General features: G+C 40.5%; 2 protein-coding genes across 2 annotated transcripts in view; both read left to right on the plus strand.

Annotated features, from left to right (window-relative positions):
• Window positions 1–2,415: 2,415 nt before the first annotated feature.
• On the plus strand, window positions 2,416–11,797 carry LOC101848282. Its single transcript, XM_035969097.1, has 4 exons — window positions 2,416–3,553; window positions 5,119–6,097; window positions 8,788–8,904; window positions 11,047–11,797. The coding sequence occupies exons 2-4, from the start codon at window positions 5,190–5,192 to the stop codon at window positions 11,795–11,797; spliced, it is 1,776 nt and encodes a 591-aa protein (XP_035824990.1). The 5' UTR covers window positions 2,416–3,553; window positions 5,119–5,189.
• Window positions 11,798–16,110: 4,313 nt separating this feature from the next.
• Window positions 16,111–26,503, plus strand: part of LOC101848510 (molybdate-anion transporter) — a gene marked incomplete in the record, with an annotated part of 61,184 nt that continues 50,791 nt past the window's right edge. The window contains 2 exon segments of the mRNA XM_013081115.2: window positions 16,111–16,261; window positions 21,502–21,733. Of these exon segments, the coding sequence (XP_012936569.1) occupies window positions 21,586–21,733 (148 nt within the window).

Consider the following 26,503-nt stretch of genomic DNA (forward strand, 5'->3'; position numbering starts at 1 on the left):
AGAGAGAGAGAGAGAGAGAGAGAGAGAGAGAGAGAAACACACGTAGAGCCCTTGGTAACATGGTCCCCTTCCACTAAAAATTCTTACGTACATAATGATAATGTTAACGAGCTGATTTATAGTAGTCTGTAGAAACATAGAACCAAAGTGAAACCACGCCACTGACGCTGTCCCAAACAGATCAAGTTTAGGTAGATCTAGAATCCGAAACAATAGGCCTACAACGCTTAACACATACCGTAAGCATTGAATAAAACCAGTATACCACAATTCCCAATCGCAGTCACTGGGATTTGCTCATTACAAATACAATGTAATTATGATAAGAATAAAACTGAAGTAAACGGGAAATAATTCACGAAAATTTCAAACAAGAATAGGAACGTATTAAATTATGTCCCTTTAATCTACTGCATCTAACCTTTAACCAGCGTCATTTTGATAGCAGTGGCCAGTGGCCGCTTTGTCGGCTAACCATCGGAATACGACTAGAGGTTGACTATCGGCAGCAAATCGACCACGACTGAACGGTAGGGCCTAATTGACGTCGGACCAACGTCAGTGCAACATTACAATCCGCTTGTCTGACATGCCGACTCAATGCGGTACTAAATTTAAATAGTTCCAGCTATATTTGGCCGCTTTTAAGAACAAGGGGGCTAACCCGATAAATGCAGCTTTTAGAAAATCGAAATTAAAGTTTTTGGATCTTTATTCAGATTCTTTAAAAGACAAGGAGAGTTTTCTCTATAACCAAACAAATATACACACCAATGAAACCAAACTTCTCCTATAGGTAGGGCAATGTCCACTTTTGGCGTAGGTCAAGATTTCTGAAAACCACCGAAATTTGGGTTAGCCCACTAGGCACTAGGCTTGTCCTCAAAAGCGACTATTTTTTCATGTACAAATTTGGGACGGTGCTGTGCATTTGCTGTACGGTGCAAAAATGTTTTCATCCTGACCTTGAGAAGGACAGAACATTTAACCATTTAAGACAATTTTTAGACGTATCGATTTTAGACCACCAAGGGATCTTTAACGTACACACAGATTTTTCGCCCTTGTCTAAGAAGGCTAGGCGTAGATTTTTCGTACCGGAAGATCAGTAGTGTGGCAGAAAGATAACGGTAAGAAGGAGCCAAGGAATAGCAGTAGAAAGACTGCAGAAATAGTCATGAGCCCAGAGGAAGGGGCAAAGGAGGTGGGGGGGGGGGGGGGACAGAAAGAGGAGACGAAAGCAGAACATTGCTTGAGAGCAGGAACGGAAGTGAAAGGAGACAATTTCAGAGAAGAAAATTTTTCGGTCCCTACCCGGATTCGAACCCGGGATCTTTGAATGAGAGGTGAACACCTGAAACCTCTTGGCCACGAGAGCCTCCCCCCCCCCCCCCCCCCCCCCCCCCCCCTCCTGCCGGTGTACTGTAAACCTCGTTACATGTATTCACTTTGAAACGTTTGGTTTGGTTGTGCACATTGTGAGCACAGAGAGCAAAAGCACACTGCAAGGCAGTGGCGTAGCGTGGATTGCACACTAGGTGGTGCGTAATTGGAAAGTGAGCTAGATCTAAATGGACAATAGGCTTAGTAGCTACTATTAACTATTAAGATTTCTAGAGAAAGTCAATTAGAATCTGCGGGATATCCCGTAATCTACACCTATCGATATTTACAACTGTTTCTAGATGAAACCGCATAAAAGCTGCAATAAAGTGAAATGATACTTAAATCTACATCTCACTATGCTCACAATCTGAGAAGATTTAATTCTAATAACTTCATGCAGCACCAGGACTTAATACACAATAGAGGGAGACAACAGTCAGTTTCGATACCCATTCTTCATTGAGTTACCGTAGAGGCGTAGACTCTACTACTACTAGCTAGTAAGTGTAGTAGGCTAGATAGGCTCGCGGAAACTTGGATCAGATATTTAGCTTGCACCGAATTGGTGCTGCGAAGAACAGTTTCATATGCAACTTCTCCCCGCCCACCCATAACCCACTCTCCCCACTTGTATATGTTGACTTCAGCACCCTATAAAACCATTTTCATTCTATGTCTGTTGTACCGCTTATAACTGTTTTTTAAACACAATAAATGTCTTTTTGATGGATATAAAGCATTTTGTCCTTTATTTCATTTTTGGGATTTTTATTTTTTTACAATCCTCCCACGGCGATCCACTTCTCCCCACTCTCCCCAACAGACACACAGAATTCTACACTTATTAATAGACTTATGTGTATAGACATCAAATTGTTGTCGGACGACGACCCCAAGGCGTTCTCAGGGCGGCAGCTGCCATCGGCCCGACGACAAAATGCCCGATGTAGGTCCGATGTGGATCTAATTGCAAATGAAGACTACGGTGTAGAGTGTACTAACAGTATAATTAAATACTCTCTGGTACTAATTGGCAAAATCAGGTTGGCAGATTGGCAGTCAACTCGTATAAAATCTGCCCACTAATAAGTCTGTTTGGCGCGTCTTTCTTTTATCCGGCATCCGGTCCGGTCACGAAAACAAACATGTCTTACCCGATCACCAGTCACCTGAGTCGAGTTCAAATCGATGCTCAAAGTAGCATTACATGGTGACAGCGGGTGGTAAAGTATCATTATTAACGGTAAGCATTGAACTAGTTTATTATAAAGTAAATAGATCTAGAATCTAGATCTAGATCTAGACCGGAGCCTCGATACAATGCACAATGGCACAGGCACAACACACGTATCGAAAGGCAAAGTAAGGCACCAGCCATGTGCTTCCCCGGATCTAAAGACAAACGCGAAGAATTCAGCTTAGGCCCTATGGCGACAACGCATTAGATTCTAACCTGTATTCGGAAACAACGGGTCTAAAAGACAATGCACTGGTCCCATATATCCTCGAAGCACTAGATCTAGAAATCTAGATCTAGATAATGAAGGCCTGAAAATGTACAACGCCATTAGCTCCTCATTCACTCAACAACAGAAAGAGAGCCCAGACGCGATACTCAACGCATTCGCAGAAAGGTTACACAGGTAACCTCAACAAATTTCAGAATCACCAGACTAGATCTAGAATCTACATCTAGACTATCCACACTTGAAATGTGTTGAAAAGAAGGGAAGGAAGGATACTGAGAGGAAGGAGACAAGGAGGAAAAAGAAAGTGAACGAGAGCGAAACTTATAGTGAGAGAGGGTGTTCACAGTTGCACCTGTAAGAGTAAGAGCACATTGTCTGTTTATCATGTATCACAGTAAAGTATGATTCTGTGACACTTGTGCATAATTGTTACAATGTAGCTGTTCTGGTACATGTATAGTCACCAAAAATGTCCTTTGTGGATGAATAGAGTTTGTTTTATCTGATCTTACCTTAAGGTGAAAGACAAGTATCCTGTCACCCAAAGTCCAAGACCATCCTCACGACGGAGGAAGAAAACAAGTTGGAGGAGTGGCTGACAGTTTCAGCTAGGCGTGGCGTGGGGAGGATCATTGCGGATCTCAGCCTTGTTGTGCAGAGAATCCTCAACAGTGAGAGCAGAACAACATTATTCAAAGGTTTTTACTTTGTACTTTTTACCTAGTCTTCATCATAAAGCTGCCTGCGTCTGTAGCACAATTGCTTGGCGCTTCGCTATTTCCCGCAGAGGAGGAGGGTTCGATGCCCACATGGGACGGATTTTTCTTGTGTTTTTTTTTGCTGGGACGTTGCGTCCCTAACAGCCTGGGTTGGCCCTGACAAGTAGGTCAAAGCCCGCCTCCTTAACAAGGTTGGGTTGATTTAAATCAGTTGATTTTTTAAATTTAAATCAACTTGATTTTTTAAAATAAAAATCAGTGATTTAAATCACTTTTTAAAAAAATTATTTTTATTCAGTTTTTACACATTTCAACATTCAAAATTCCTTTCCTTGGTTTCATAAAACAGATATAAGGTTTAGTAGACTAATATATTCATGCTTAAAAGTCTGCTTTCCCCCCTTTCACTGTAAAATAATACAGTATTCAATTTACTTTTTTTTCCATACTTGAAATCAGAGCTGGGTTGATTTAAATCAGTTGATTTTTTAAATTTTAATCAACTTGATTTTTAAAATAAAAATCAGTGATTTAAATCACTTTTCAAAAAAATGTATTCAGTTTTTACATATTTAAACATTCAGAATTCCTTTCCTTGGTTTTATTAAACAATAATATAAGGTTTAGTAGACTAATATAATCATGCTTAAAAGTCTGCTTTCCCCCCTGTCACTGTAAAATAATACAGTTCTCAATTTACTTTTTTTTCATAATTGAAAAACAGGGTCGGGTCGATTTAAATCAGTTGATTTTTTAAATTTAAATCAACTTGATTTTAAAAATAAAACTCAGTGATTTAAATCACTTTTAAAAATGTATTCTGTTTTTACATCTTTAAACATTCAGAATTCCTTTCCTTGGTTTTATAAAACAGATATAAGGTTTAGTAGACTAAAATAATCATGCTTAAAAGTCTGCTTTCCCCCTTGTCACTGTAAGTAGTAATATAATACTGTATTCAATTTACTTTTTTTTTCATAATTGAAATTAGCATTTTCTTTTTCTTTTTAGACAAACACAAGCGCGCGCGCACACACACACTGTAATAAAATGCAAGTTTATCTCTATGCATCCCCCCCCTCCATTTAGACTGACATTTTCTTCATTTTTTGTCTGTAGCTATAATTCACTGCATAGCAGATTAAGGCTTTCTAAAATTGCAGTTGCTTAAATTAGTCATTAGTTAAAATAAAGACAATGCATTTTGCACTAAAACAGCTTACTTTTAGCCACCAAAAATCCCAAACTGTGTCGACATTTTTTTTTAAAATAAAAAAAATCCGATTTAAATTTTAAAAATCTCCTTAATGATTTTTATGGTGTCGATGGGGCTATAAAACTTCTACAAAAATAAACTGCCTGCGTGGCTGTGGGGTCGAAGGTCCTGTAAGCCTTTGCCTAATCAATTCCATCGTATCATTTGAACAAGTTCAAGATCACAAATGTCAGGACAAACAGATTTTTTGTGATTGTTGTTAATTAACAGAATGCTTGGTTCATTACTATCGAGAGACTAGTAACGATATTATCCATAACTTTCACAGACAACCTGCCGGGGAGAAGCGGGGTGCGCGCTTTCTTCGAGCGCCATCCGAAGCTCCGACAGAAAAAAGCCATGGTTCTTGGCGACCACAGGGCGAGGGTGACGCAGGAAAAGATCCGGGCATGGTTCGAGGAGGTGGAGAGGAATCTGTCCGAAGATGGGGTGGACATCAAGACCATCGACCCCCGGTGCGTCTTCAACGCCGACGAGACTGGCTTCCCCCTCCACTCCTCTTGGCAGGTCATTGTGACAGACGAGGGCAACCATCACCCTTACCTCATTGGCAGTGACAACAAGCGGCAGATCACTGTCCTCAGCTGTGCCTCTGCCAGTGGTCGCCTCTTGGCCCCCACAGTCATCTTTCCCGGTCAGCGCTGGACCTTCAAGCCCTGGGAAGATTTCCCGGAGGCTTCAAGCGTCCAGACATCCAACGGCTGGATTAACACCACGGTGTTCCGGACGTGGCTGGCGGAAACCTTCATACCAGCTGTGGCTGACCTTCCTCGGCCCATCGTTCTTTTCTGTGACGGGCACACCAGCCTGGAGGTTCACGACCTGTGCAAGGAGCATGGTATTGTCTACTACCTGCTCCCTGCACATGCGTCACACCTCGTTCAGCCCCTGGACCTGCTCTTTTATGGAGTCCTGAAGGAGGAGTGGAGAAAGGGGCTGCACGACCACAGGAACATCGCCCGAGTGGGAGGAATCTACCCGAGGACCTTTATGTCCGTGTTCAAGGACGTTTGGACACGGGCATATGGGGAAGGCAGAGAGGCAGTGCTGGTGAAGGCATTCAGGAAAAGTGGGCTGTCTCCATGGGACCCGAATGCCCCTGACTTTTCGAAGTGTGAGATCAGCAAGGTCTACGAGAAGCCAGCAGCCCCTGTCTCCACAAGTTGTGATGAGGTTCCTCCATCTGTTACTGCTGTGTGTGCTGATGATGCTGTGTGTGAAGATCAGGGTTGGGTTGATTTAAATCAGTTGATTTTTAAAAATTTAAATCAACTTGATTTTTTAAATACAAATCAGTGATTTAAATCACTTTTTTTTTGGGAATTATTTTTATTCAGTTTTTACATATTTCAACATTCAGAATTCCTTTCTTTGGTTTCATAAAACAGATAAAAGGTTTAGTAGACTAATATATTCATGCTTAAAAGTCTGCTTTCCCTCCTTTCACTGTAAAATGATAGCCTACTGTATTCAATTTACTATTTTTTCCATAATTGAAATCAGAGCTGGGTTGATTTAAATCAGTTGATTTTTTAAATATTTTAATCAACTTGATTTTTAAAATAAAAATCAGTGATTTAAATCACTTTTTAAAAAATGTATTCAGTTTTTACATATTTGAACATTCAGAATTCCTTTCCTTGGTTTTAATAAACAGATAAGGTTTAGTAGACTAATATAATCATACTTAAAAGTCTGCTTTCCCCCCTGTCACTGTAAAATAATACAGTATTCAATTGACTTTTTTTTCATAATTGAAATCAGGGTTGGGTTGATTTAAATCAGTAGATTTTAAAAAATTTAAATCAACTTGATTTAAAAAATAAAACTCAGTGATTTAAATCACTTTAAAAAAATTTATTCTGTTTTTACATCTTTAAACATTCAAAATTCCTTTCCTTGGTTTTATAAAACAGATATAAGGTTTAGTAGACTAATATAGTCATGCTTAAAAGTCTGCTTTCCCCCTGTCACTGTAAAATAATACAGTATTCAATTTACTTTTTTTTTCATTATTGAAATTAACATTTTCTTTTCCTTTTTAGACAAACACAAGCGCACGCGCGCACACACACACACACACTGTAATAAAATGCAAGTTTATCTATGCATATTACCCCCCCCCCCCTTCCTTTTAGACTGACATTTTCTTCATTTTTTGTCTGTAGCCATAATTCACTGATATATATAGCAGATTAAGGCTTTCTTTTGCGGTTGCTTAAATTAATCATTAGTTAAAATAAAGACAATGCATTTCACACTAAAAGAACATACTTTTAACAACCAAAAATCCCAAACTGTGTCGATATTTAAAAAAAAAAAAAAAAATCCGATTAACATTTTAAAAATCTTGATTTAAATTTTAAAAATCGACTTTTTAAATTTTTATTTAAAAAATCAAAAAAAATCACCAACCCTGGTGAAGATGATGTTGTTCCTCGTTCTGTTGTGTGTGCTGATGATGTGTGTGCTGATGATGTTGTTCCTCCGTCTATTGTGTGCTGATGATGTTGTGTGTGCTAATGATGTTGTTCCTCCGTCTATTGTGTGCTGATGATGTTGTGTGTGCTGATGTCGTGTGTGCTGATGATGTTGTGTGTGCTGATGTTGTTGTTCCTCCGTCTATTGTGTGTGCTGATGATGTCGTGTGTGCTGATGATGTTGTTCCTCCGTCTATTGTGTGCTGATGATGTTGTGTGTGCTGATGATGTTGTAGCCCCCCGGGGCAGTGCCACTGACTGTAGTGTCTTTAGGCCATTCCGAAGGGGGGGACATTTCTCGTTCAAGCATAGTACAATTGTAAATGGGCTGATTCATGTCACGCTCATAACTGAGCCTGATCTACAACAGGGAACTGCTGCTTTTTCTTTCCTGTTCCTTACTATTGTCATTTTCCTCTACTTCTTTTGTATGTTTGTCACTCTCTTGTGACATGCTATTTTTGGGGTGCCTTGATAGTCGAAGCAGACCTTATGCTAATGAAGCTAGAGAGGTGAGCAGAGTAAGTCTGATTCCCTGTAAAGACTTCTCTGTTGACATCCACCCCTTGGCGCTCATATGACCTTATGCAGTTGCGAGCACCGTAAAACCCTCTACTATAATTTTTTTTTAAAGATGATGTTGTGTGTGCTGATGATGTTGTTCCTCCATCTGTTGTGTGTGCTGTTGATGTTGTGTGTGAAGATGATGTTCCTCCGTCTGTTGTGTGTGCTGATGATGTTACGTGTGAAGATGATGTTCCTCCGTCTGTTGTGTGTGCTGATGATGTTACGTGTGAAGATGATGTTCCTCCGTCTGTTGTGTGTGCTGTTGATGTTGTGTGTGAAGATGATGTTCCTCCGTCTGTTGTGTGTGTTGATGTTGTGTGTGAAGATGATGTTCCTCCGTCTGTTGTGTGTGCTGATGATGTTACGTGTGAAGATGATGTTCCTCCGTCTGTTGTGTGTGCTGATGATGTTACGTGTGAAGATGATGTTCCTCCGTCTGTTGTGTGTGCTGATGATGTTACGTGTGAAGATGATGTTCCTCCGTCTGTTGTGTGTGCTGATGATGTTACGTGTGAAGATGATGTTCCTCCGTCTGTTGTGTGTGCTGATGATGTTACGTGTGAAGATGATGTTCCTCCGTCTGTTGTGTGTGCTGATGATGTTACGTGTGAAGATGATGTTCCTCCGTCTGTTGTGTGTGCTGATGATGTTACGTGTGAAGATGATGTTCCTCCGTCTGTTGTGTGTGCTGATGATGTTACGTGTGAAGATGATGTTCCTCCGTCTGTTGTGTGTGCTGATGATGTTACGTGTGAAGATGATGTTGTTTCTGCCCCTTCTGCTTCTTTTTCAGCTGTAGACCTTGCTGGCCCTTCCCCGACTGTCCCCTGTTGTGAGTGGTCAACTGACCTTGGTCTTGGCTTCTCCAACTCAGGTCTGGAATTTTCTAGGATTGAACCCGAGGACTTCATGGACAATATAGCAGAGTTTCAGCTACCTATGGTCTCAACACCAGCTCAGGGTCCTGTGGACGATCAGGACCATGACTATTGTCGTCCTGAGCAGGCGTAGAGACCAGAGGAGGATGATGCTTTTGTTCTGGACAGCCTCATTGATCATATTATTGCCACTGGATGGACGGCAGCGGACATGTACTGGGTCCGCCGTCGCCAGTGGCATAGATCTAATATCAAACCGAATGAGAATGATGGGGCCTACAAAAAGTACCTCAAACTGTACAACCAGTAGATACCAGCCCCCTCATTTGACAACCTGCCGCTTCCATCGGGCTGGAATTTTAAATTATCAGGTCAAAAGCGAGCTCAGGTCCCCAAGTACGTGTCAGGGGCTAGGTACAAAGAGTGGGAGGAGGCAAGAAAGCTAGAAGAAGGAAGGAGTGGAAGAGAGGAAGAGAGAGAAAAAGGGTGGAGAAGGAAGAAGAGAAAAAGAAGAGAGAAGAGGAGAAAGGGTTAGCAAAGTTGGAGAAGCAGAGAGCAGGGAAGAAGAAGAAACAGGGAAAGAAGACGAGGAAGTGTGAGGAGGAGAAGGTAGTTTGGGTAGGTGAAAGTGGGAGTAAGGGAAGGAACTTGGAAGAGGAAAGTACAGGCAAAGATGTTAAAGAAAAGGAGAGAGTGAGGAGGAGACAGAAGAAGAGGATGAAAAGGAGGTGGGATTAGAGTATGACGATGACAGTTCTGTGGATGAGAGTTGTATGAGAGACCCGAATGCATGTTCTTGTTGTGGGGGGGGGGGGGGGGGGGGGGGGGTGAGAAAGATGGATGGGTGGTGTGTGAGTTGTGGTACCATAAGGGGTGTTGTGGTCGACAGAGTGCTGTATTGAGGGAAATGACAAAGAGTGAATTAAATAAGTTTACGTTTGTGTGCCCAGAGTGTGAGTAAGATGTACATGTGAGTTTGTTGTGATAAGTGAGGAAGAGTAATGGAGCATTCATGTACCTGTGTGTGAGTAAGATGTTCATATGAGTAGTGTGGAAGAGTAAAATAAAACTTTCATGTACCTATGTGTAAGTAAGATGTATGTGAGTCTGTTCTGAGGGTTGTTCTTTTTAGTATGTCAATAAACTTTAGTTCTGTCTAAGGCCCACTGTACAAAAGGAGTTCGTCTTTGCTTCTTTCCTCTTTTCAAACGCCTAGTTGTGCTTCAATTTGGGTGTGATGGTATGGGGTACATGTCTCGGTTAGGGGTCATCTTTATACACTATCTGACTAAAAACTTCACCCCACACCTACAGGAAAGGCTGGCCTCTCAACGAAACGAAATTTTGGGTCGATGTTTTTGAAAGAGCCGAAGTTATGGTAATACAAAAGTTCACTTCCGGAAATAGTCATCACAAAACACTAAGGTGACGGTATTCGGTATGCCCTGCAGGGGCTCTAGATCTAGCCTCAACACCTAACAAAAACTTCAAAAAATGGCTCCTAAACCAGGACGAAACTCTAACCGTCGAAATGACATCTAGATCTAGATCTAGAATCTAGATCTATCTCAGAAGGAAGAAAGTATGAAGCGACAGCAAGAAACATGGCTGAAAAAACACATGAAGCCCAGAAAGTGGACGCTTTCTCTAAAGCTAGACCTAGAATCTAGATATAGATCTAGATCTAAATCCAAATCCAGATCTACTATTACTATCTACTTCTTATAAACAAACACAATCAACATGCAAATGTTGTGGCAAAGATCACCCCAAAGGCAAGCAGCATTGTCCGGCCAGCACTTCTAATCTATAACTATCTGTAATTATTGTCGCAAACAGGGTCATTGGGCCAAGTTCTGCGTCAAAAAGCAAATCGACTCAAAGAAATCGAACAATAGTCAAAACAAAAAGCATCAGTTCAAGAGAGTATACACGGTAGGCAATGGACACGAAGGGGAAACAGATGACAGTGACCTTGCATACGATACCATCACCATTGGCGCTATGTCAAGCAGTGAAGCCTTTGCAGGAATATCCTTTCAAGCCCCAAATCAAGGCGGCCCATGCAGAAACATCAAATTTAAGATTGACACCGGAGCAGCGGGGAACACCTTGCCCCTTCGCTTATTAAAAAACGTTTTCAATGATCAAGTAGACAAGGTAACAGGTCTACCCTTCCAGGAATTCCAAGACAATGCAAAGCACATCAGACTGACAGCCTATAATGGCACCAGCATCAAATGTCTTGGAAAAATTGAAATGACGATGAAGTACAAAGGATAGTGATTGGGTACCTGCACAATTCTACATCGTTGATGACGACCGTGCGGCAATAGCAGGTCTCAAACTTTGCAAGCAATTGAAGATTGTGAGCATCAACAACATCACTGTAGCACCACCCATCAACAAAGACAACAGTGACCTCAAGCAAGCGTTCCCAGATCAGTTTGATCGCATCGGAAAATTACAAGGAAAAGCAAAGCTTTATTTGAAGGATGATACAGAACCCAAGATTGATGCTCCACGGAAATACTCCATACACACAAAAGAAAAACTCAAGCAAGAGTTGGATAGAATGGAAGCCCAAGGAATCATAAGGAAAGCCACGGAACACTCTGACTGGTGCAGCAGCATCACCACAGTCAAAAAAACAAACGGATACATACGAGTCTGTCTAGTTCCAAAACATCTTAACAACCTCAAACGCTGTCCTCACAAGACAAACACATTGGAAGAAATAACCCACAACTTTCATAGATCTCAATTCTCCTCTAAGCCGGATGCTATGAAGGGATTTTGGAGTGTAGAGCTTGATGAAGATAGTCAACTCTTGACAACATTCCGTACGCCCATAGGAAGGTATTGTTATCAAAGACTACCCTTTGGACTCAACGTCAGCCAAGACATCTTTGAGCAGAAGATCGACCAGATCATTGAGAACTGCCCTGGAACAGTCAGTATCCATGACGATATCGTAGTCTATGGCAAAACAGAAAAGGAACACGATTACAACCTCATATAGCTTATGAACGAAGCTAAGAAAAATGGTCTTTTGTTCAACAGACAGAAATGTCTGATCTAACAGAAAGAAATCATTTTTTAAAAAATGATATTCACAACAGGAGTGAAGCCAGATCCTTAAAAAGTTGAATACATTCATGCAATGCTTACCCCAACAAACAAGAAAGAACAGTTCATGGGTGCAATAAACTATCTCTCACCATTCATCAACAACTTGTCTGCAAAATCAGAACCCCTGAGAAAGTTACTCCAACAGAACACAACTTTCGAGTGGTCTGAAGATTATGAATAGGCTACATATTCAACGACATGAAAACCATAATATCAAAAGAAGCAAGTCTAAAATACTATGACATGGAAGCACCAACATCTGATGGTTGACGCAAGTCTGAGAGGACTTGGTGCTGTCATTCTACAACCAGTGAAAGCAGAATATAGATATTCTGAAACACTACCCCCAATCACTTATGCAAGCAAATCTCTAACTTCTGGAGAAACAAAACTGGCCAACATTGAGAGAGAAATGTTAGCAACCCGATTTCGAGTGAAAAGGTTCCACACTTACCTCAACGGTTGACCCTTCACCCTACTCTCCGATCACAAACCTCTCGAAATGATCACAAAGAAACCGCTCTCATCAGCACCAGCAAGACTGCAAGCATTGCTTTTGGAAATGCAAGGATATGACGACCAGACAAAGTATATCCCAGGTACAGAAAGTCGGACTAGCTGATACCCTCAGCAGATTACCAAACGGATCAAAAACAGATTCATTGTTACCTGACATTCAGATTGACACAACCAAATTCACAGAACACAGGCAAACTGAACTCAGACAGCACTCAGCAAGAGACCCTATCATCAACAGTTTGAAGGAAATTATTTATCAAGGATGGCCTGAGACAATCAAAGAAGTTCTTTCGAATATCCGACCTTATTGGTCCATGAGGGATGAACTTTCAATTGACAATGGACTGGTATTCAAAGGAGAAAGAACCCTAATTCCAGAAAACCAAAGACCAGAAATCCTTCGTAACCTGCACACAAGTCATATAGGACTTCATAAAACAATTCTGAGAGCAAAGTCTGACGTCTTTTGGCCTAACATGAATAAAGACATTGAACAAATGTGTCAGAAAAGTGAAAATTGCCAAAAACATGCTTCCAGACAACAGCCGGAAACCCTTATCCAAACGGATATTCCACCACGACAATGGTGTACTATTGGCTCCGACATTTTCACTTTCAACAAAGCTTAATATTTGATTATAGCAGACTACTACTCAAAATTTCCTATAGTGGAAGAACTTCCAACACCATGCTCTGCAAAAAACGTTGCAGAAATATTCAAGAAGTATTGTGCTATGTTCGGAATACCTGAAATTATCAGATCCGATAATGGACCTCATTTCACAGGAACAGCCTTTAACGACTTCACTTGTCGGTGGAACATCAACCATATCACGTCATCACCAAGATATCCAAAATCAAATGGATTTATTGAGAGACAAATACAAACAGTGAAAGTCAACGTGAAGAAAGCTCATGAGTGTCAAGAAGATTTACAACTCACACTCTTACGCCTAAGAACAACACCCATCAGCAACAAAATGAACAGTCCAGCTGAAATCATGTTTAACAGAAAAGTGAAAGACACTCTACCTTCAAAGATTCAATATAAGTCTAAACAAAGAGACGAGGTAAATGAAGAACTCACTAAAAGACAAAATGTTCAAAAACACCATCATGATAGAACTGCTAAAGACCTTCCACCTCTGTATGTCGGTCAACGGGTGACAACCCTCGATCCGGATACAAATCTTTGGAAAAGAGCAAAGGTAGAAAAACAACTGAAAGAGCCAATGAGCTATCTCGCCAGGAAAGATAATGGCAACGTAGTGAGAAGGAACAGGGTACAACTAAAAAAAAAAAAATCATCATCACCCGAAACCCAGATTAAGCCAAACAAGCGATCGAGAAGGATACTCTCCGCGATCGCAGGCCGGGTTCCCAAACCCACCTACTCTCACTCTCAGTGAGCCCAAAACCATGGCTCCAAGGACGCCGGGCAATAACAATCACACAAACGCAACATTGCAGCGACCGCTAACACCTTGATACTCACACCTCTCTGCAATAATGACACTAAGTTAATGTTCTTAGAAGAACAATTGATCATGAGATCATTATCCCTCTGTTTGTCTAATTGATGATACACCAATACTACGTCTACTGTGGAAAACGAACTAAACAAATTAACCGAAACATTATAAACATTGTTTTCAAACCAGAGAATTGACATTCAGAAGCGCCTACCAGAAGTCCAAAGTCTCATGGACATTCTATGAACATTCTATAAATTGTGTATTGGATACGAACAACATAGTTAATTACATTGTGTTATACGAGGTGGCTAAATCTGTTTTCAAGTCCTACCTCAAGGTTTGCATGGGATTGTGCTATTATTGTGGTATTCAATGTTTAAAATGCAGTGATTTTGAAATTTGTGAAGTAGACAGTAGACCTTATTAGCGCCGACTCTTTGCAGGGGATCTATTACTACTATTAGATCTATACATGTACATGTATTGCGAGTTTCAAATGTTAAGTTTGCATTATTATAGGTTGAGTTGAGTGAAAGGTCTCTTTTGCTGTTAATAACAATCAAGTGTGCACGGAGCTTTGAATGTTTGACTCACTTGGTATCACAATATTGATTAACTGATAAAAGTATAAAAATGTCAAATACGTCCATCTTGTGGGTAAACATAATATCACCTTTTATTATTTTTAAATGGGGATGTAGAGTGTACTAATAGGCAAAATCAGGTTGGCAGTCAACTCGTATAAAATCTGCCCACTAATAGTAATAAGTCTGTTTGGCAGGGTTGCCACTCCTGGGTTTTTGAACCCAGATCTGGGTATTTCAACTTGGGTCCTGGGTTCTGGGAAGGTACAAGGGAAATTTGAGTAAATCTGGGTTCTTGGCTCCATCAGAGCCAATACAAGCCAAATTAGGCTAGGACACAAGGCATAATAGGCTAAGATTTTTTTTTTAAGTAGTCGTAGGCTACATTACATATTGTGTTGTCATTAAAATATGGCGTACTGCACACGCTGTTAGCAATGTTATTTTCAATGTTGGAGTATCTCAAGCCTTTTTTTTCCTTATATAAGCTATGTATCTGGGTTTGTGGACTGAAATCTGGGTTTATTTTGACCCAAATTTGGCCGGATCTGGGTTTGTGTCAAAATAGAGAGTGGCAACTGGCAACCCTGCTGTTTGTTGGCGCTAATTCTTCCTTATCCGGTCACGAAAATAAACATGTCTTACCCGATCACCTGAGTCGAGTTCAGATCGATGCTCAAAGTAGCATTACATGATACAGAGGGGAAAAACGACGGTAGTCACAAAGGGAAAATCGTGACAGTATCAATTTTGAACACTTGTGACTCAAAATTGTATTTCTGTTCAACTGTTGGTTAATTATTATGATGAATTTCGGTGATATCATGTGTAGGCCTACAAGTTTTAATTATACAAGTCTACAAGTGGCTAATTAATCATCTATGGCATCGCGCCGGTCAATAGATTTCATATTCATCAATTCTTAAAAATAAACCACCAGTTAAACGGCTATGAAGTTACGAGTCCACACATTTTTAAAATTGGCACCCTCACAATTTCCAGTTTGTGACTGCAGATGTTTTTCTCCTGTGCTCTTCAAATTTTCGATCGGTAGAATAGATCTAGAATCTAGATCTAGATCTAGATCTAGATTATAGATCTAGATCTAGATCTAGATCTAGATCTAGATTTCTACAACCTCTGGTACAACATCAATAAGGCTCATGAGTCATAGAGTTACCTCCTTTTTAAACTTTAGTGTACATCTATGGTTAGGCCTATAAATCGGCCCGCCGTCGAGGGCACATCTAGATTCTCTAGATCTATTATTATTATTATTATTATTATCATCCTGATTATGCCTACTATTATCAATATAAATAATATTATTATAGATCTAGATCTAGATCTAGATCTAGTTGTTGTTATTAATACCTTATTATTATAATTTGTGATAAGGAAAATGTTGTTTTAAATAAAATTTATAAGTTCTTCTCATGACTATCAATTAACTCTACGTAATAAGTATGAAAATGTTTGTACTGTGACTTATTTTATTTTCTATGCTTTCTTTTTTCGTGCGCCGGATAGACGAGAGTAATTTAATTTAAAAAATCGATAAAACTGCGAATGCTTTCTTGAACGACGGTCTTTGTGCGGCTATCAACTTCCGCTTCTCAGTTGGTATTTATGTCGTCAACGCCTTTGACGAGATCCTCTCTGTCAACTGCTCGGGACGCGAGCATGAGTTATAATTTCTTGTAGTGTAAGTGTGTGAGTGGATGTGATCGGGAACTCGATTTGCTTCCCCTGCTCCCTGTTCCTCCACTTCATAAGGTACACTTTGGTTGTGGTGTATAAGTGTTTCTAGATCTAAATCTAGATCAAAATAAGAGCAGTTGACGAGTTGGCATTGAAACCCCGAGTACACAAATCCGAATCGTGACAAAATCAAATCAGGAGTAACAATAGATCATCTAGAATCTAGGCCAGTCCTGTACTTGTGCTGTATTATTGCTATAAATTTCGCTTCTTCAGAATGTGTTGTGCGCGAACTAGGCCCGGTTTCTTGAAATATAATCTCCCCCCCCCCCCCCTTCACCCCCACCCCCCCAGCCTCAGTCAGTATTTCAGGCTGCAATTGTTAGTTATTTAGTGTGGTTTTGTAGCTCTGTCTGTAGTCTGTACTGTTAGTGTTACTGTAGAGGCTTTCTTCAGCCTCCTGACTGTGTCAATAATCTGTAGTTAGACTTAGGTAGGCATGACATGTTGTTTGCATGGCATTTATAATTGATAATTTAACTGATTCCATCCCTGATTTTTTCAGGCTCTGGACAGAATTATTTTTCCCTCTTGAACAGTTTTAGACCTGCAGGGCTTGAATTAGGTGTTCAAGAGGGCAGGCAAAAATTGCCTAGGTATGGCCTAAAAATTAGAGAGGGCATCGAGGCAATTTGCCAGGGCACCAAGGCAAAATTCACAGGGGATCATTTTGTTGATTTAAAGTTGGTAATACTGGGTCATGCATCACAGCGTTTATAACAATTCAATTTATTCTTACTCTCTACAAAAGTATAAAGTTATTGGAACATTATAAAATTTGTAAAATTATGAATGAAAAGTAAGTAGATTCTAGAATCTAAATCACAGTAAAATCACATCAAAACAAAAGCACTAAAAGTCACAGTTTTAAATCAGACGATCACGATTGCATCTGACATAAATGCCTTTATGACTACCCCTCATTGATTGGATTAAAATGCATTTATGTGTATGACTGTTGGAAATAGGGCACAATAGAAAATAGTGAATGATTTGACCAATTAGGTAAGACATTGATCATTTTATTAATGAGATTCAAACAGAGTGGTTTTCAGGCGGTGTAGTGATAAAATGAAAACAAATTTTGAACTTGCATGTGTAAGAAAATGAGGAGTGAAAACAACTTATGAACTTGTACGGAAAAAAAAGAATGAATAATTTAAAACAGTTGTTAAACAGTTAATGAGGTTATGACTATGATAAGTGAAAACAAGTTTTAAAAATATATATATGTGTTGTATAAAAAAGACCTAAACAATCAGCATGTCATATATGACTTAATGACTGGATCAGAATATTGAAAATATGTTTGGCACACACAATATAGAAAAGGACTGGCATACTGAGGTTTGGTTATCATTGGTGTGAGTGTGTTTGCACTAGCCTTGACAACTGTCAAGCTGAGCAGTGTCTGAAGTTTTGATGAGATTTCAGACAACTCTGACAGGATGTCTTTATACCCCCCCCCCCCCCCCCCCCCCTTTCCTCACGTGTATCTTAGAAATAAAAAAAAATCAATAATTTCCCCCTATTCCGGAGTCCCATAATTCGCGGCGTTCAGACTTTGAATGAACTTTGGTGACCCCAACAACCGGTGCTCACACGATGCCGTATCTTGTGATGTAGGTTCAATGACCGGTCACGATGGCGAACCCGACAAGACGCTTGTACAATTGTATAACTTTCTTTTCTTTTTTTTCCACAAGTGACAGCACAGGACAAATTATATTGATTTATTTTCATGGCGTCACATTAAAAAAAATTAAAAACAAGGGCACGGCAAAAATTGCCGCGGTTGACCCTGTGATTTTAAGGGCATTGCGGCAAATTGCAAAGGCACCAAGGCAAATTGCCGCGGTGCCGTGGTCTATTTCAAGCCCTGGACCTGGGGTGCATCTATCTCTATATATGCACTACTGTGAAGCTCTAGAAGTTACTCTAAATGTAGGCCTATTGTCATCAAACTGATGGGAATCAGAATAGAGGAATCTGTTTACCATTTTAATGATCTAGGTCTAGATCTATAAGCTGTTCATATTGTATTTTCCCTCAAACAAAAATGAATGAGGAAAAAAAATTGCGCAACACGTCTTCGAAAATTTGGACTTTGAAGTTAGAAAAGGTGGTACTTTTTCGGTAGTTCCCACATCCCCCTTATTTGAGCCTAGATTTACGTCTGACGTTTGATGCGCGGCGAGCTAAGATATCCAACCTAAAAACTGCAAAACATTAAATTATGCTAAAATCAGGGGGGGCCCCTGAAACCCCTCACCGTATTTTTATTAGAAGGTCAGGGGAATAAGCCCCCTGAAACCCCCCTACTCTTGGGGCCAAAACCCGTGAATAACAATTGCGGGGTGGGAACTACCGAAAAAGCGACGAAAAGGCTACCGCTTTTTCTCAGCCCTACAAGTCCTTAAATATAATCCATAGAGGAAAACACAAAATTGTAGCGATATCACCCTAGCACACATTTATGCAAGAAATTCACAAATTTCGTCGAATAGCTTTCTTTGAAGAGCCTTTTTACTTTTTATTACACCAGGCTACATGTTTTTTACCTTTAGATCTAGCCTACATATAGTGACAACAAAACAACGATTTTTGCAAGAATTTCGCGTCGTTTCGATTGATATTGGCGCTCAGAGATTGAGGTCAGTTTTTAGTTTGTAAACAAGTTCTACTTCTTTTCGACAACTTAAAAAGAAGGAACTACTATGTTAAAAAGTGCACATTTGTTTCGGATTTCATTGAGCCGCTCACAGCGGTCGAATGGAGTCAGCAGAAAAACTCAAAGCCGCTGTCAGCGGCCGATTGGACAGAATCAGTGAATGACTGGTTACTCTCCCAGAAAAATAAAAACTGGGGACAAGAATAGAGAGATATGTTTGAGTAGATTGAGCAAAAAGAAGCACCCTCACTTGCCACTGGAACACAATTAGTAGCTCCACTGAGATCTACTTATGTGGTCAGTTAGTAGAATTAAATCTAGGCTAGATCTAGGTCTAGTAGCGAAAGACTGAGTCTCAACAGTTTTAATAAAGTAGGCCTACTGACAGACACCACGGAAAAAAGTAGATGATCTCGGGCTTCCACAACGAGCGACCACCCCAGCAAACACAATATAAAAGAGTCCTAACCCTAACCCTCTATTCTACTTCTGTCTCATAGTGGTCGCTCGTTACGGAAGTCCTCCCAAAAAGTAGATCTAGGACATTTCCATTCCATGTGTCCATCAACCACCCACAAGAAAGACTGTTCTGTTTAGATTTCAGACAGTCTCCATACACATTGCAAAATCAGTGGCTTGAAGTCTTTTGGTTATTATGATAGATTTCACTGCTATCATGTGTAGGCCTACATTTTTTAATGATAAAAGTGGCTATTCTATGGCGTCACACTGGTCAATAGATTTTTTTATGGCTATTTTTCTGTGTCAGGTATAATTGCATCCTGTCGCTTCTCCACTGCTTTCCATGTCCCCTGTCGCCACGTTATGGCCATTATTGTTGCCACTGAGTTCAGTGTACAAGTTCTGGCTGTGACTGAGGGTTGCTGGCGTTTCTGGTGCGGTCACCTGTGACACAGAAATTCCTCCTCCTTCCGTCACTGGAGCTTTCATTGAGTAGTGGCTGCGTGTCCACCTATGATATCGCGTTCTGGTTCTGAAGAAATGCCGACCCTGATGAGTGTTTTCGTAAGGCCATAGCTGACATGCCGACAGGGGAGATGGAAAGCTGTGGAGAAGCGACGTGTGCAACTATACGTGTCGCCAGAGAATAGCCATCGATCTACTGAACGACGTGACACCAGAGAATAGCCACTTGCTTTAAAAAGTATTACAAAGTTCATAAAGAACCATTTTCAGGACTTAAAAATTTGTTTTGCTGCTACTGTTTGTTCGCTGTGATGTGACTATGTGTGTGACATGTGGTAGACTAATAAAATTTGTAAAACTAGCCTACTATTAACAGACTTGCCGACCTGTAAGCAATTGAGTATTGTAGTCTGCAAAACTGTCAGCAATACAAGTAAAAATATGACATGCGTCAAAACAATTAATACGCATCTTTTGATTTTCCGGTTGTATGATCGCCATTTGCTCGAAACCTGCTGTCGAACCCTACTCTCCTTGTGAAAGGCCAGGAATTTGTCGATGTTGCCCGGTTCCACATAGTTCGAGTACTCATAGGGAGTTGAGAATACGCGAGCAATTTCAAAGTTCTCTTGTTTTTTCTCCATCAAGTATCGGAATTGGAAATTAATTCGCGTTCGATGATAGGATTTTGTTTGCGTTCAGGCCTTTGTTCAGGTGATTCTCAGAATCAGCGTTTCATTTTCAAAATAAATTAAGCAAAATCATGATTTCCTAGCCTGAAAAATAAGCAAACTGAATATGGGGGGTTGGCAATTCTGTTAACTAATGCTAGCTTAGTACCGCGATAGTGATTGCCCATTTTCATTAAAACCAAACTAAAAGGCTTTATCTAAACATAGTTTGTTGTAAGTGGCTAGTTGGCAGTACTCTTGTGTGGTTTGCTTTCTTCTTTCCTATAAAAAACTATCGTCTTTCTCTCTCCTCGTCACCTTTTCGTGTTTGTTACTCTCTTGTAACACCTCTAATCTTCGGCACAAGACTTATACTTATAATGACCTTATTGTGTTGCAAGTGCCGTAAAACTTTTATACTATTATAACTAAAGTTTGTTGTATTATGATTTATGCTTTGTGTAATTTAATGTAAGTCTAGAAACCGTCTAAATTTACAGAAAGAACATTGCCAAATGACTTGGTTGCATAGAATCCAGGGCTGCCCGTCATTACGAGAGTATGGCAGTATCATGATGATTTAAAAAAAAAATTTAATAATGAAAATAGGATTGTAACAGATTCCTATTTTAAAGAATTTATTTGTCATTCACCTGCCCCAACCCATCTCCCCTTTCCCAGCATATGGGCCTTTAATCAATTACAATGTTTTCAGTAAAATTCACATGGAAATGTGTTTTTATATGGACATAAAATTTAAAAGAGGTAGAGCCAAAAATAAAAATTTGATATAAGATAAGACTGTCCAACCTGGCGGGAAAATGCCTGTTCCTCAGATTTCTGCATTTTGACAAGCGCCTGATTTCACCACGCTGCCTCACCTGTTATTTTTGTGAAAATACTTACTCTTCTCAATGTAATTTTTAATATGTTTTTTATATTATTATTAAGATATTATTATTTATATTTATATTGTTCCTTTTCAGTTGTCACAAAGGACACATAAGACACCGACTCCGCGTGTACAAACCTCGGTTGTTTAGACTTTGTGGATAACTTGAGCTGACATAATGGATATTTTTCTCGGAGGGTTCTACGTGCTCACTGTCATATGTGCCATCTTGTACATATGGACGCGCACGGCTCTTCCCGGCTCAACAGACCCGGCATTCGCCGTGTTCCAGAGGACGTACCTTGTGGTCTACCTGCTGGCTATGAGTGAGTAAATTATTTTTCTCAGATTGATTTCTCAGGGATGCCACTTTTCTTTTTTTTTTCTGGTATTTCCGGTATTTTGTTCCTGATTCGCTATTCCGTTATTGAAATCGAGATGGAATCTATAGTTCACTATGTACACCCTTTGGGTTTCAAATTGATATTCATATGTTAGCGAGACTGTGGCGCGTGGATTCTCAGCTATTTTTCCAATTTCCAAAAAAGTTGAGTGGCATCCCTAATTTATGAATTGTAAATTGTACAATCTGCATATGATTGCTTTTAAGGACAAGCGGGCTAACCCAGATTTTGGGTGTTTCGAGAAATCTTGACCTGCACCAAAAGTGAGCATTCCCAACCTGCCTTTAGGAATAGATTGGTTTCATTGGTGTGTATATTTGTTTGGATAAAATAGAGAAAACTCTCCTTTGTCTTTTAAAGAAACCGAACAAGGGGCAAAAACTTTACCTTTGATTTTCTCAAAACAACATTTTTCGGGATAGCCAACTGTACTAGTGCTTTTAAAAAGTGACCAAATATTCATTGGTGTCCACCTAACAGCAACGCCCTTCTGTGGAAGTAAGCTTTGGTTGTTATTAGATGGATGTTGCTGCTGACTGAATTTTCCAAAGTGGGGGGGGGGGGGGGGGGGGTAAAGTTAGCACTTTCCAGTCACACAGCCAGCAGTACAAAAAAATACCCTATCTGGTCACCCACCCAGGAGAGCGACCACAACGGACTTCATGGGCGTGGCGCAGAATACGGATAATTTTCACCGGCGCATTATTGTTCCAAGTGACCAAAAAGTGTTTAAAAAATAATGATCACACACACACACACACACACAAACACTCTCGTGGCTTTGAGGTTAAAGTGTTCGCCTCTCATTCAAAGGTCCCGGGTTCGAAACCGGGTAGCAACGGAAAAAGTTTCTTCCCTCCTTTCCTGCTCTCAAGCAATGTTCTGTCGTCTACTTTCGTCTCCACTTTCTGCTCCCACACCTCACCTCCTTTGCCCCCTCCTCTTGGCTCCTGACTCTATCTGCAGCCTTTCTACTGCTACTCCTTGTTCCTTCTTACTGTGTTTCAGCCTCACCCCTGATCTTCTGGTAGGAAAGCTCTACACTTAGCCTTCTTGGACAAGGGCGAAAAGCTTCGGAGGTTCCGTGTGGAAGTTGCGCTCGTTAGAGATCCCTTGGTGGTCTAGAGTCGATAAGGGTAGGCTTCGGCCGCCTCCCGGGCAAATTTCAAAATTTCCTACCGACTGAAAATATTTAATGTGACCCGTGTGCTCAATATGACCTTATAATGCAGTTGCGAGCGCCGTAAAATACTTACAAAACAAGACTGTTTAAGAAGGTGGCTCTTGAAGAGAGGGTGTGAACAGAGCTTACACCTCAGTGTTGTGCTTTTTTAGTAAGCTTTTTACGGCACTTGCAACACAATAAGGTCATATAAGTGCCGGAGATTAGAGGTGTTACAAGAGAGTAACAAACGCAAAAAAGGAGAAGGGGAGATAAAGACTTAAAGATGTTTGGTAGGAAAGAAGTTCTAAGCATACCACACCAGAGCACCTGCCAATCACCCAACAGCGTTGAGCTTTTTTCAAAATCGGGCAGTTGTTTTGACAAGATTAACGAGAGAGGAGGAGGAGGAGGGATGCACACTCACTCACCACTGTAGTTAGGCCAGTGTTGGTGTTCACAGTGGGTAGTTGGCGGGTGCTCTGGTGTGGTTTGCTCCTTCTTTCCTGTCAAACATCTCTGTCGTCCTGATCCCTCCTTTTTTTTTTTTTTTTGTTTTGTTAATCTCTTGTAACACCTTTAATCTTCGGCACATATATGACCTTATTGTGTTGCAAGTGCCGTAAAACTCTTTCTAAAACTAAACTGTCTCTCAGCATTAAAGTGTTACTATAATATATTGATCTGTTTGGCCAGATGTTCAGAATCTTTTGATGACTCAACTTTCAGTTATTCGAGATTAAAAAAAAAATTTCAAACAATGAGCCAGCTAGGAGGTGACCGTGACATGTTACTTTATAGATTCACGGGGAACATGGATTGTCATGATGAAATGAATCTGCCCCGTGTCGATGAAGGAAGCGAGATGTGGGTTGTTGGCAGGTGCTCTGGTGTGGTTTGCTCCTTCTTTCCTATCGAACATCTATTGTCCTGATCTCTCCTCCTTCTTTTTTGTGTTTCTTACAATCTTGTAACACCTCTAATCTTCGGCACTTATATATGACCTTATTGTGTTACAAATGCCGTAAAACTTACTAAAACAAACAAAAACAAACATCTATCGTCCTTTTCTCTCCTCCTTCTTTTTTATGTTCGTTACTCTCTTGTAACACCTCTAATTTTCTGGCGCTCGTATGACCTTATTGTGTTGCAAGTGCCGTAAAACTCTTACACTAAAACTAAACTGAAGAAGGAAGTGAGATGCTACTAGCCCTAGGCCCTGTTGGCCGACTAACTTCGTCGCCCCGACATGTTTTATCGTCTCACTGTTAACGTGGATTGTCATTGCGAAATGAGCACGCCAGATTTTGATAGAGGGAGCATGGTGTTGGCGGGGGGGGGGGGGGGGGGGGGGGGGTAGTGTAGTGTGTACTTTTGTTATTTTGGCATAGAGACAATAGAAAGTGGGTGATTGGTGGGTGCTCTGGTGTGGTTTGCTCCTTCTTTCCAAACCAAACATCTATCGTCTTGATCTCTCCTCCTCCTTTTTTGTGTTTGTTACTCTCTTGTAACACCTCTAATCTCTGGCACTTACATGACCTTGTTGTGTTGCAAGTGCGGTAAAACTCTTATTTAAAAAAAGACAATAGAAAGCCCGAAGATACAAGCACACTAACCCGTCATGTGGTCTAGTGGTTAGGCCACCGAACCCGTAATCGTGAGATTGTGAGTTCGGGGGTTCGAGCTTCAGCTCGGTCCGACGTTGTGTCCACGGGAAAGGCACTTTACTTTACACGAATTTTCCTTTTGGCTCGGTCCTTTTGTAGATGGATGTTCAACTCCGAGATAACATGGTCGCTTTAAGGGACAAGCGGGCTGAACCCAGATTTCGGGGGTTTCCAGAAATCTTGACCTACACCAAAAGTGGGCATTGCCCTACCCATAGGAGAAGTTTGGTTTCATTGGTGTGTTTATTTGTTTGGTTTTAGAGAAAACTCTCCTTGTCTTTTAAAGAAGCTGAACAAGGGACAAAAACTTAACCTTCGATTTTCTCAAAGCAGCATTTTTCGGGATAGCCCCCTTGTGCTTAAAAGCGACCACATTTCAACAGCTCATAAATAACTTACATTTTAATAGTGTTCACAGGGGAGTTTAACCTACTGTACCATTTCGCCATGTTCACACTCACAGTGACACATTCGTAGCCACTATATTTAGGAAAGTCTTTACTAGCCTTGATTCTTATCTTCCCAAGTCCTGCCTGTTCTATGGTCTGCTACGGTACTAATAATCGAGTCGTGAAGCGCATGCATACTGCCATTCATATTGAAAACCTAGTATTTAACTAAATCAAGTATTGCCACCAAACGAAAAAAAGGAGACACGTACTATTTAGAGGTGTTCCTTCCAAACTAAGATAGACATATATATCATATCGTTACCTTTTAACTGAAATCAAATTTTAATTTTTTTAAAAACGTTGAACCCCAGCATGAATTCTTTGATAACGTAATCGTTCAAGAGAACAGTACAGCTACCTCTTACTGCTGCCCCCCCCCCCCCTTCCGCATTACTCTCGTCATGGTTTTCCTCCATTCCAAAGGCAGTACATGAGATAAAGATTGCCTCTTCTATAGCTCCCACTTCCTGGTAGCCCTGGGAGCTTTACACCGAGATAACATTTCAACAGCTTGCCCAGTGACAAGGGCATGCTTCATCATGCACACAACAATAAATTCTTTTGAATACATTTACACCCGTACACCAAATTTGACACACAGGAGCACATTATGCACAAAATGACAATCACAGGGGCCGTCGTTATGTTCGGCACAGAAGCCAGACAAACAGACAATAGTGGTTGGGTGGCGGGAGCTTTGACGTGGTTTTCTCCTTCTTTCTTATCAAACATTATTATTATACTTCAATTGTCCTTATCTCTCTTCCTTTTTGGCCTTTGTAACTCATTTGTAACACCTCTCTATTCTGCGGCACTTTTATGATGTGACCTGCAAGTGCTGTAAAACGGTTATTAAACAAAAAAACAATCTCTTGTAGCACCTCTATTCTTCGGCTCTTATTATAATACGTTGATGGTTGGCGGGTGCTCCGGTGTGGTTTGCTCCTTCTTTCCTATCAAACATCTATCGTCCTGATTTATCATTCTTTTCTGTGTTTGTTACTCTCTTGTAACACCTCTAGTCTTCGGCACTTACATGCCCTTATTGTGTTGCAAATGCCGTAAGACTTTTACGAATACTAAAACTTAACTTATAATACGAGCTATTTGTGTTGCAGGAATGCTGTCAATCTGGTCCTCAAACTAAACTGGTGGGTGGTTGGCGGGTGCTCTTGTGTCTCTATCTCCCCTCCTTCTTTTTGTGTTTATTACTCTCTTGTAGCACCTCTAATCTTCGGCACTTATATGACCTTATTGTGTTGCAAGTGCCGTAAAAGTCTTACTAAAACTAAAAACTAAACTGAAACATGCCTATATATCCTGTTTGTCTCCCCACATTACCCTGTGGGTGCAGAACATTGCAGTCTCTCTCTCTCTCTCTCTCTCTCTCTCTCTCTCTCTCTCTCTCTCC

This window comes from Aplysia californica, unplaced genomic scaffold (genome assembly GCF_000002075.1).
Source record: "Aplysia californica isolate F4 #8 unplaced genomic scaffold, AplCal3.0 scaffold00116, whole genome shotgun sequence".
Lineage (NCBI taxonomy): Eukaryota > Metazoa > Mollusca > Gastropoda > Aplysiida > Aplysiidae > Aplysia > Aplysia californica.

Coding starts and splice junctions, on each gene's coding strand:
- LOC101848282 (XM_035969097.1), top strand. CDS start 5,190: ATGGTTCTTGGCGACCACAGGGCGAGGGTGACGCAGGAAAAGATCCGG. Junction 6,098..8,787: donor GGTTGGGTTGATTTAAATCA/GTTGATTTTTAA, acceptor GGAATTTTCTAG/GATTGAACCCGAGGACTTCA. Junction 8,905..11,046: donor TATTGTCGTCCTGAGCAGGC/GTAGAGACCAGA, acceptor ATGACGATGAAG/TACAAAGGATAGTGATTGGG.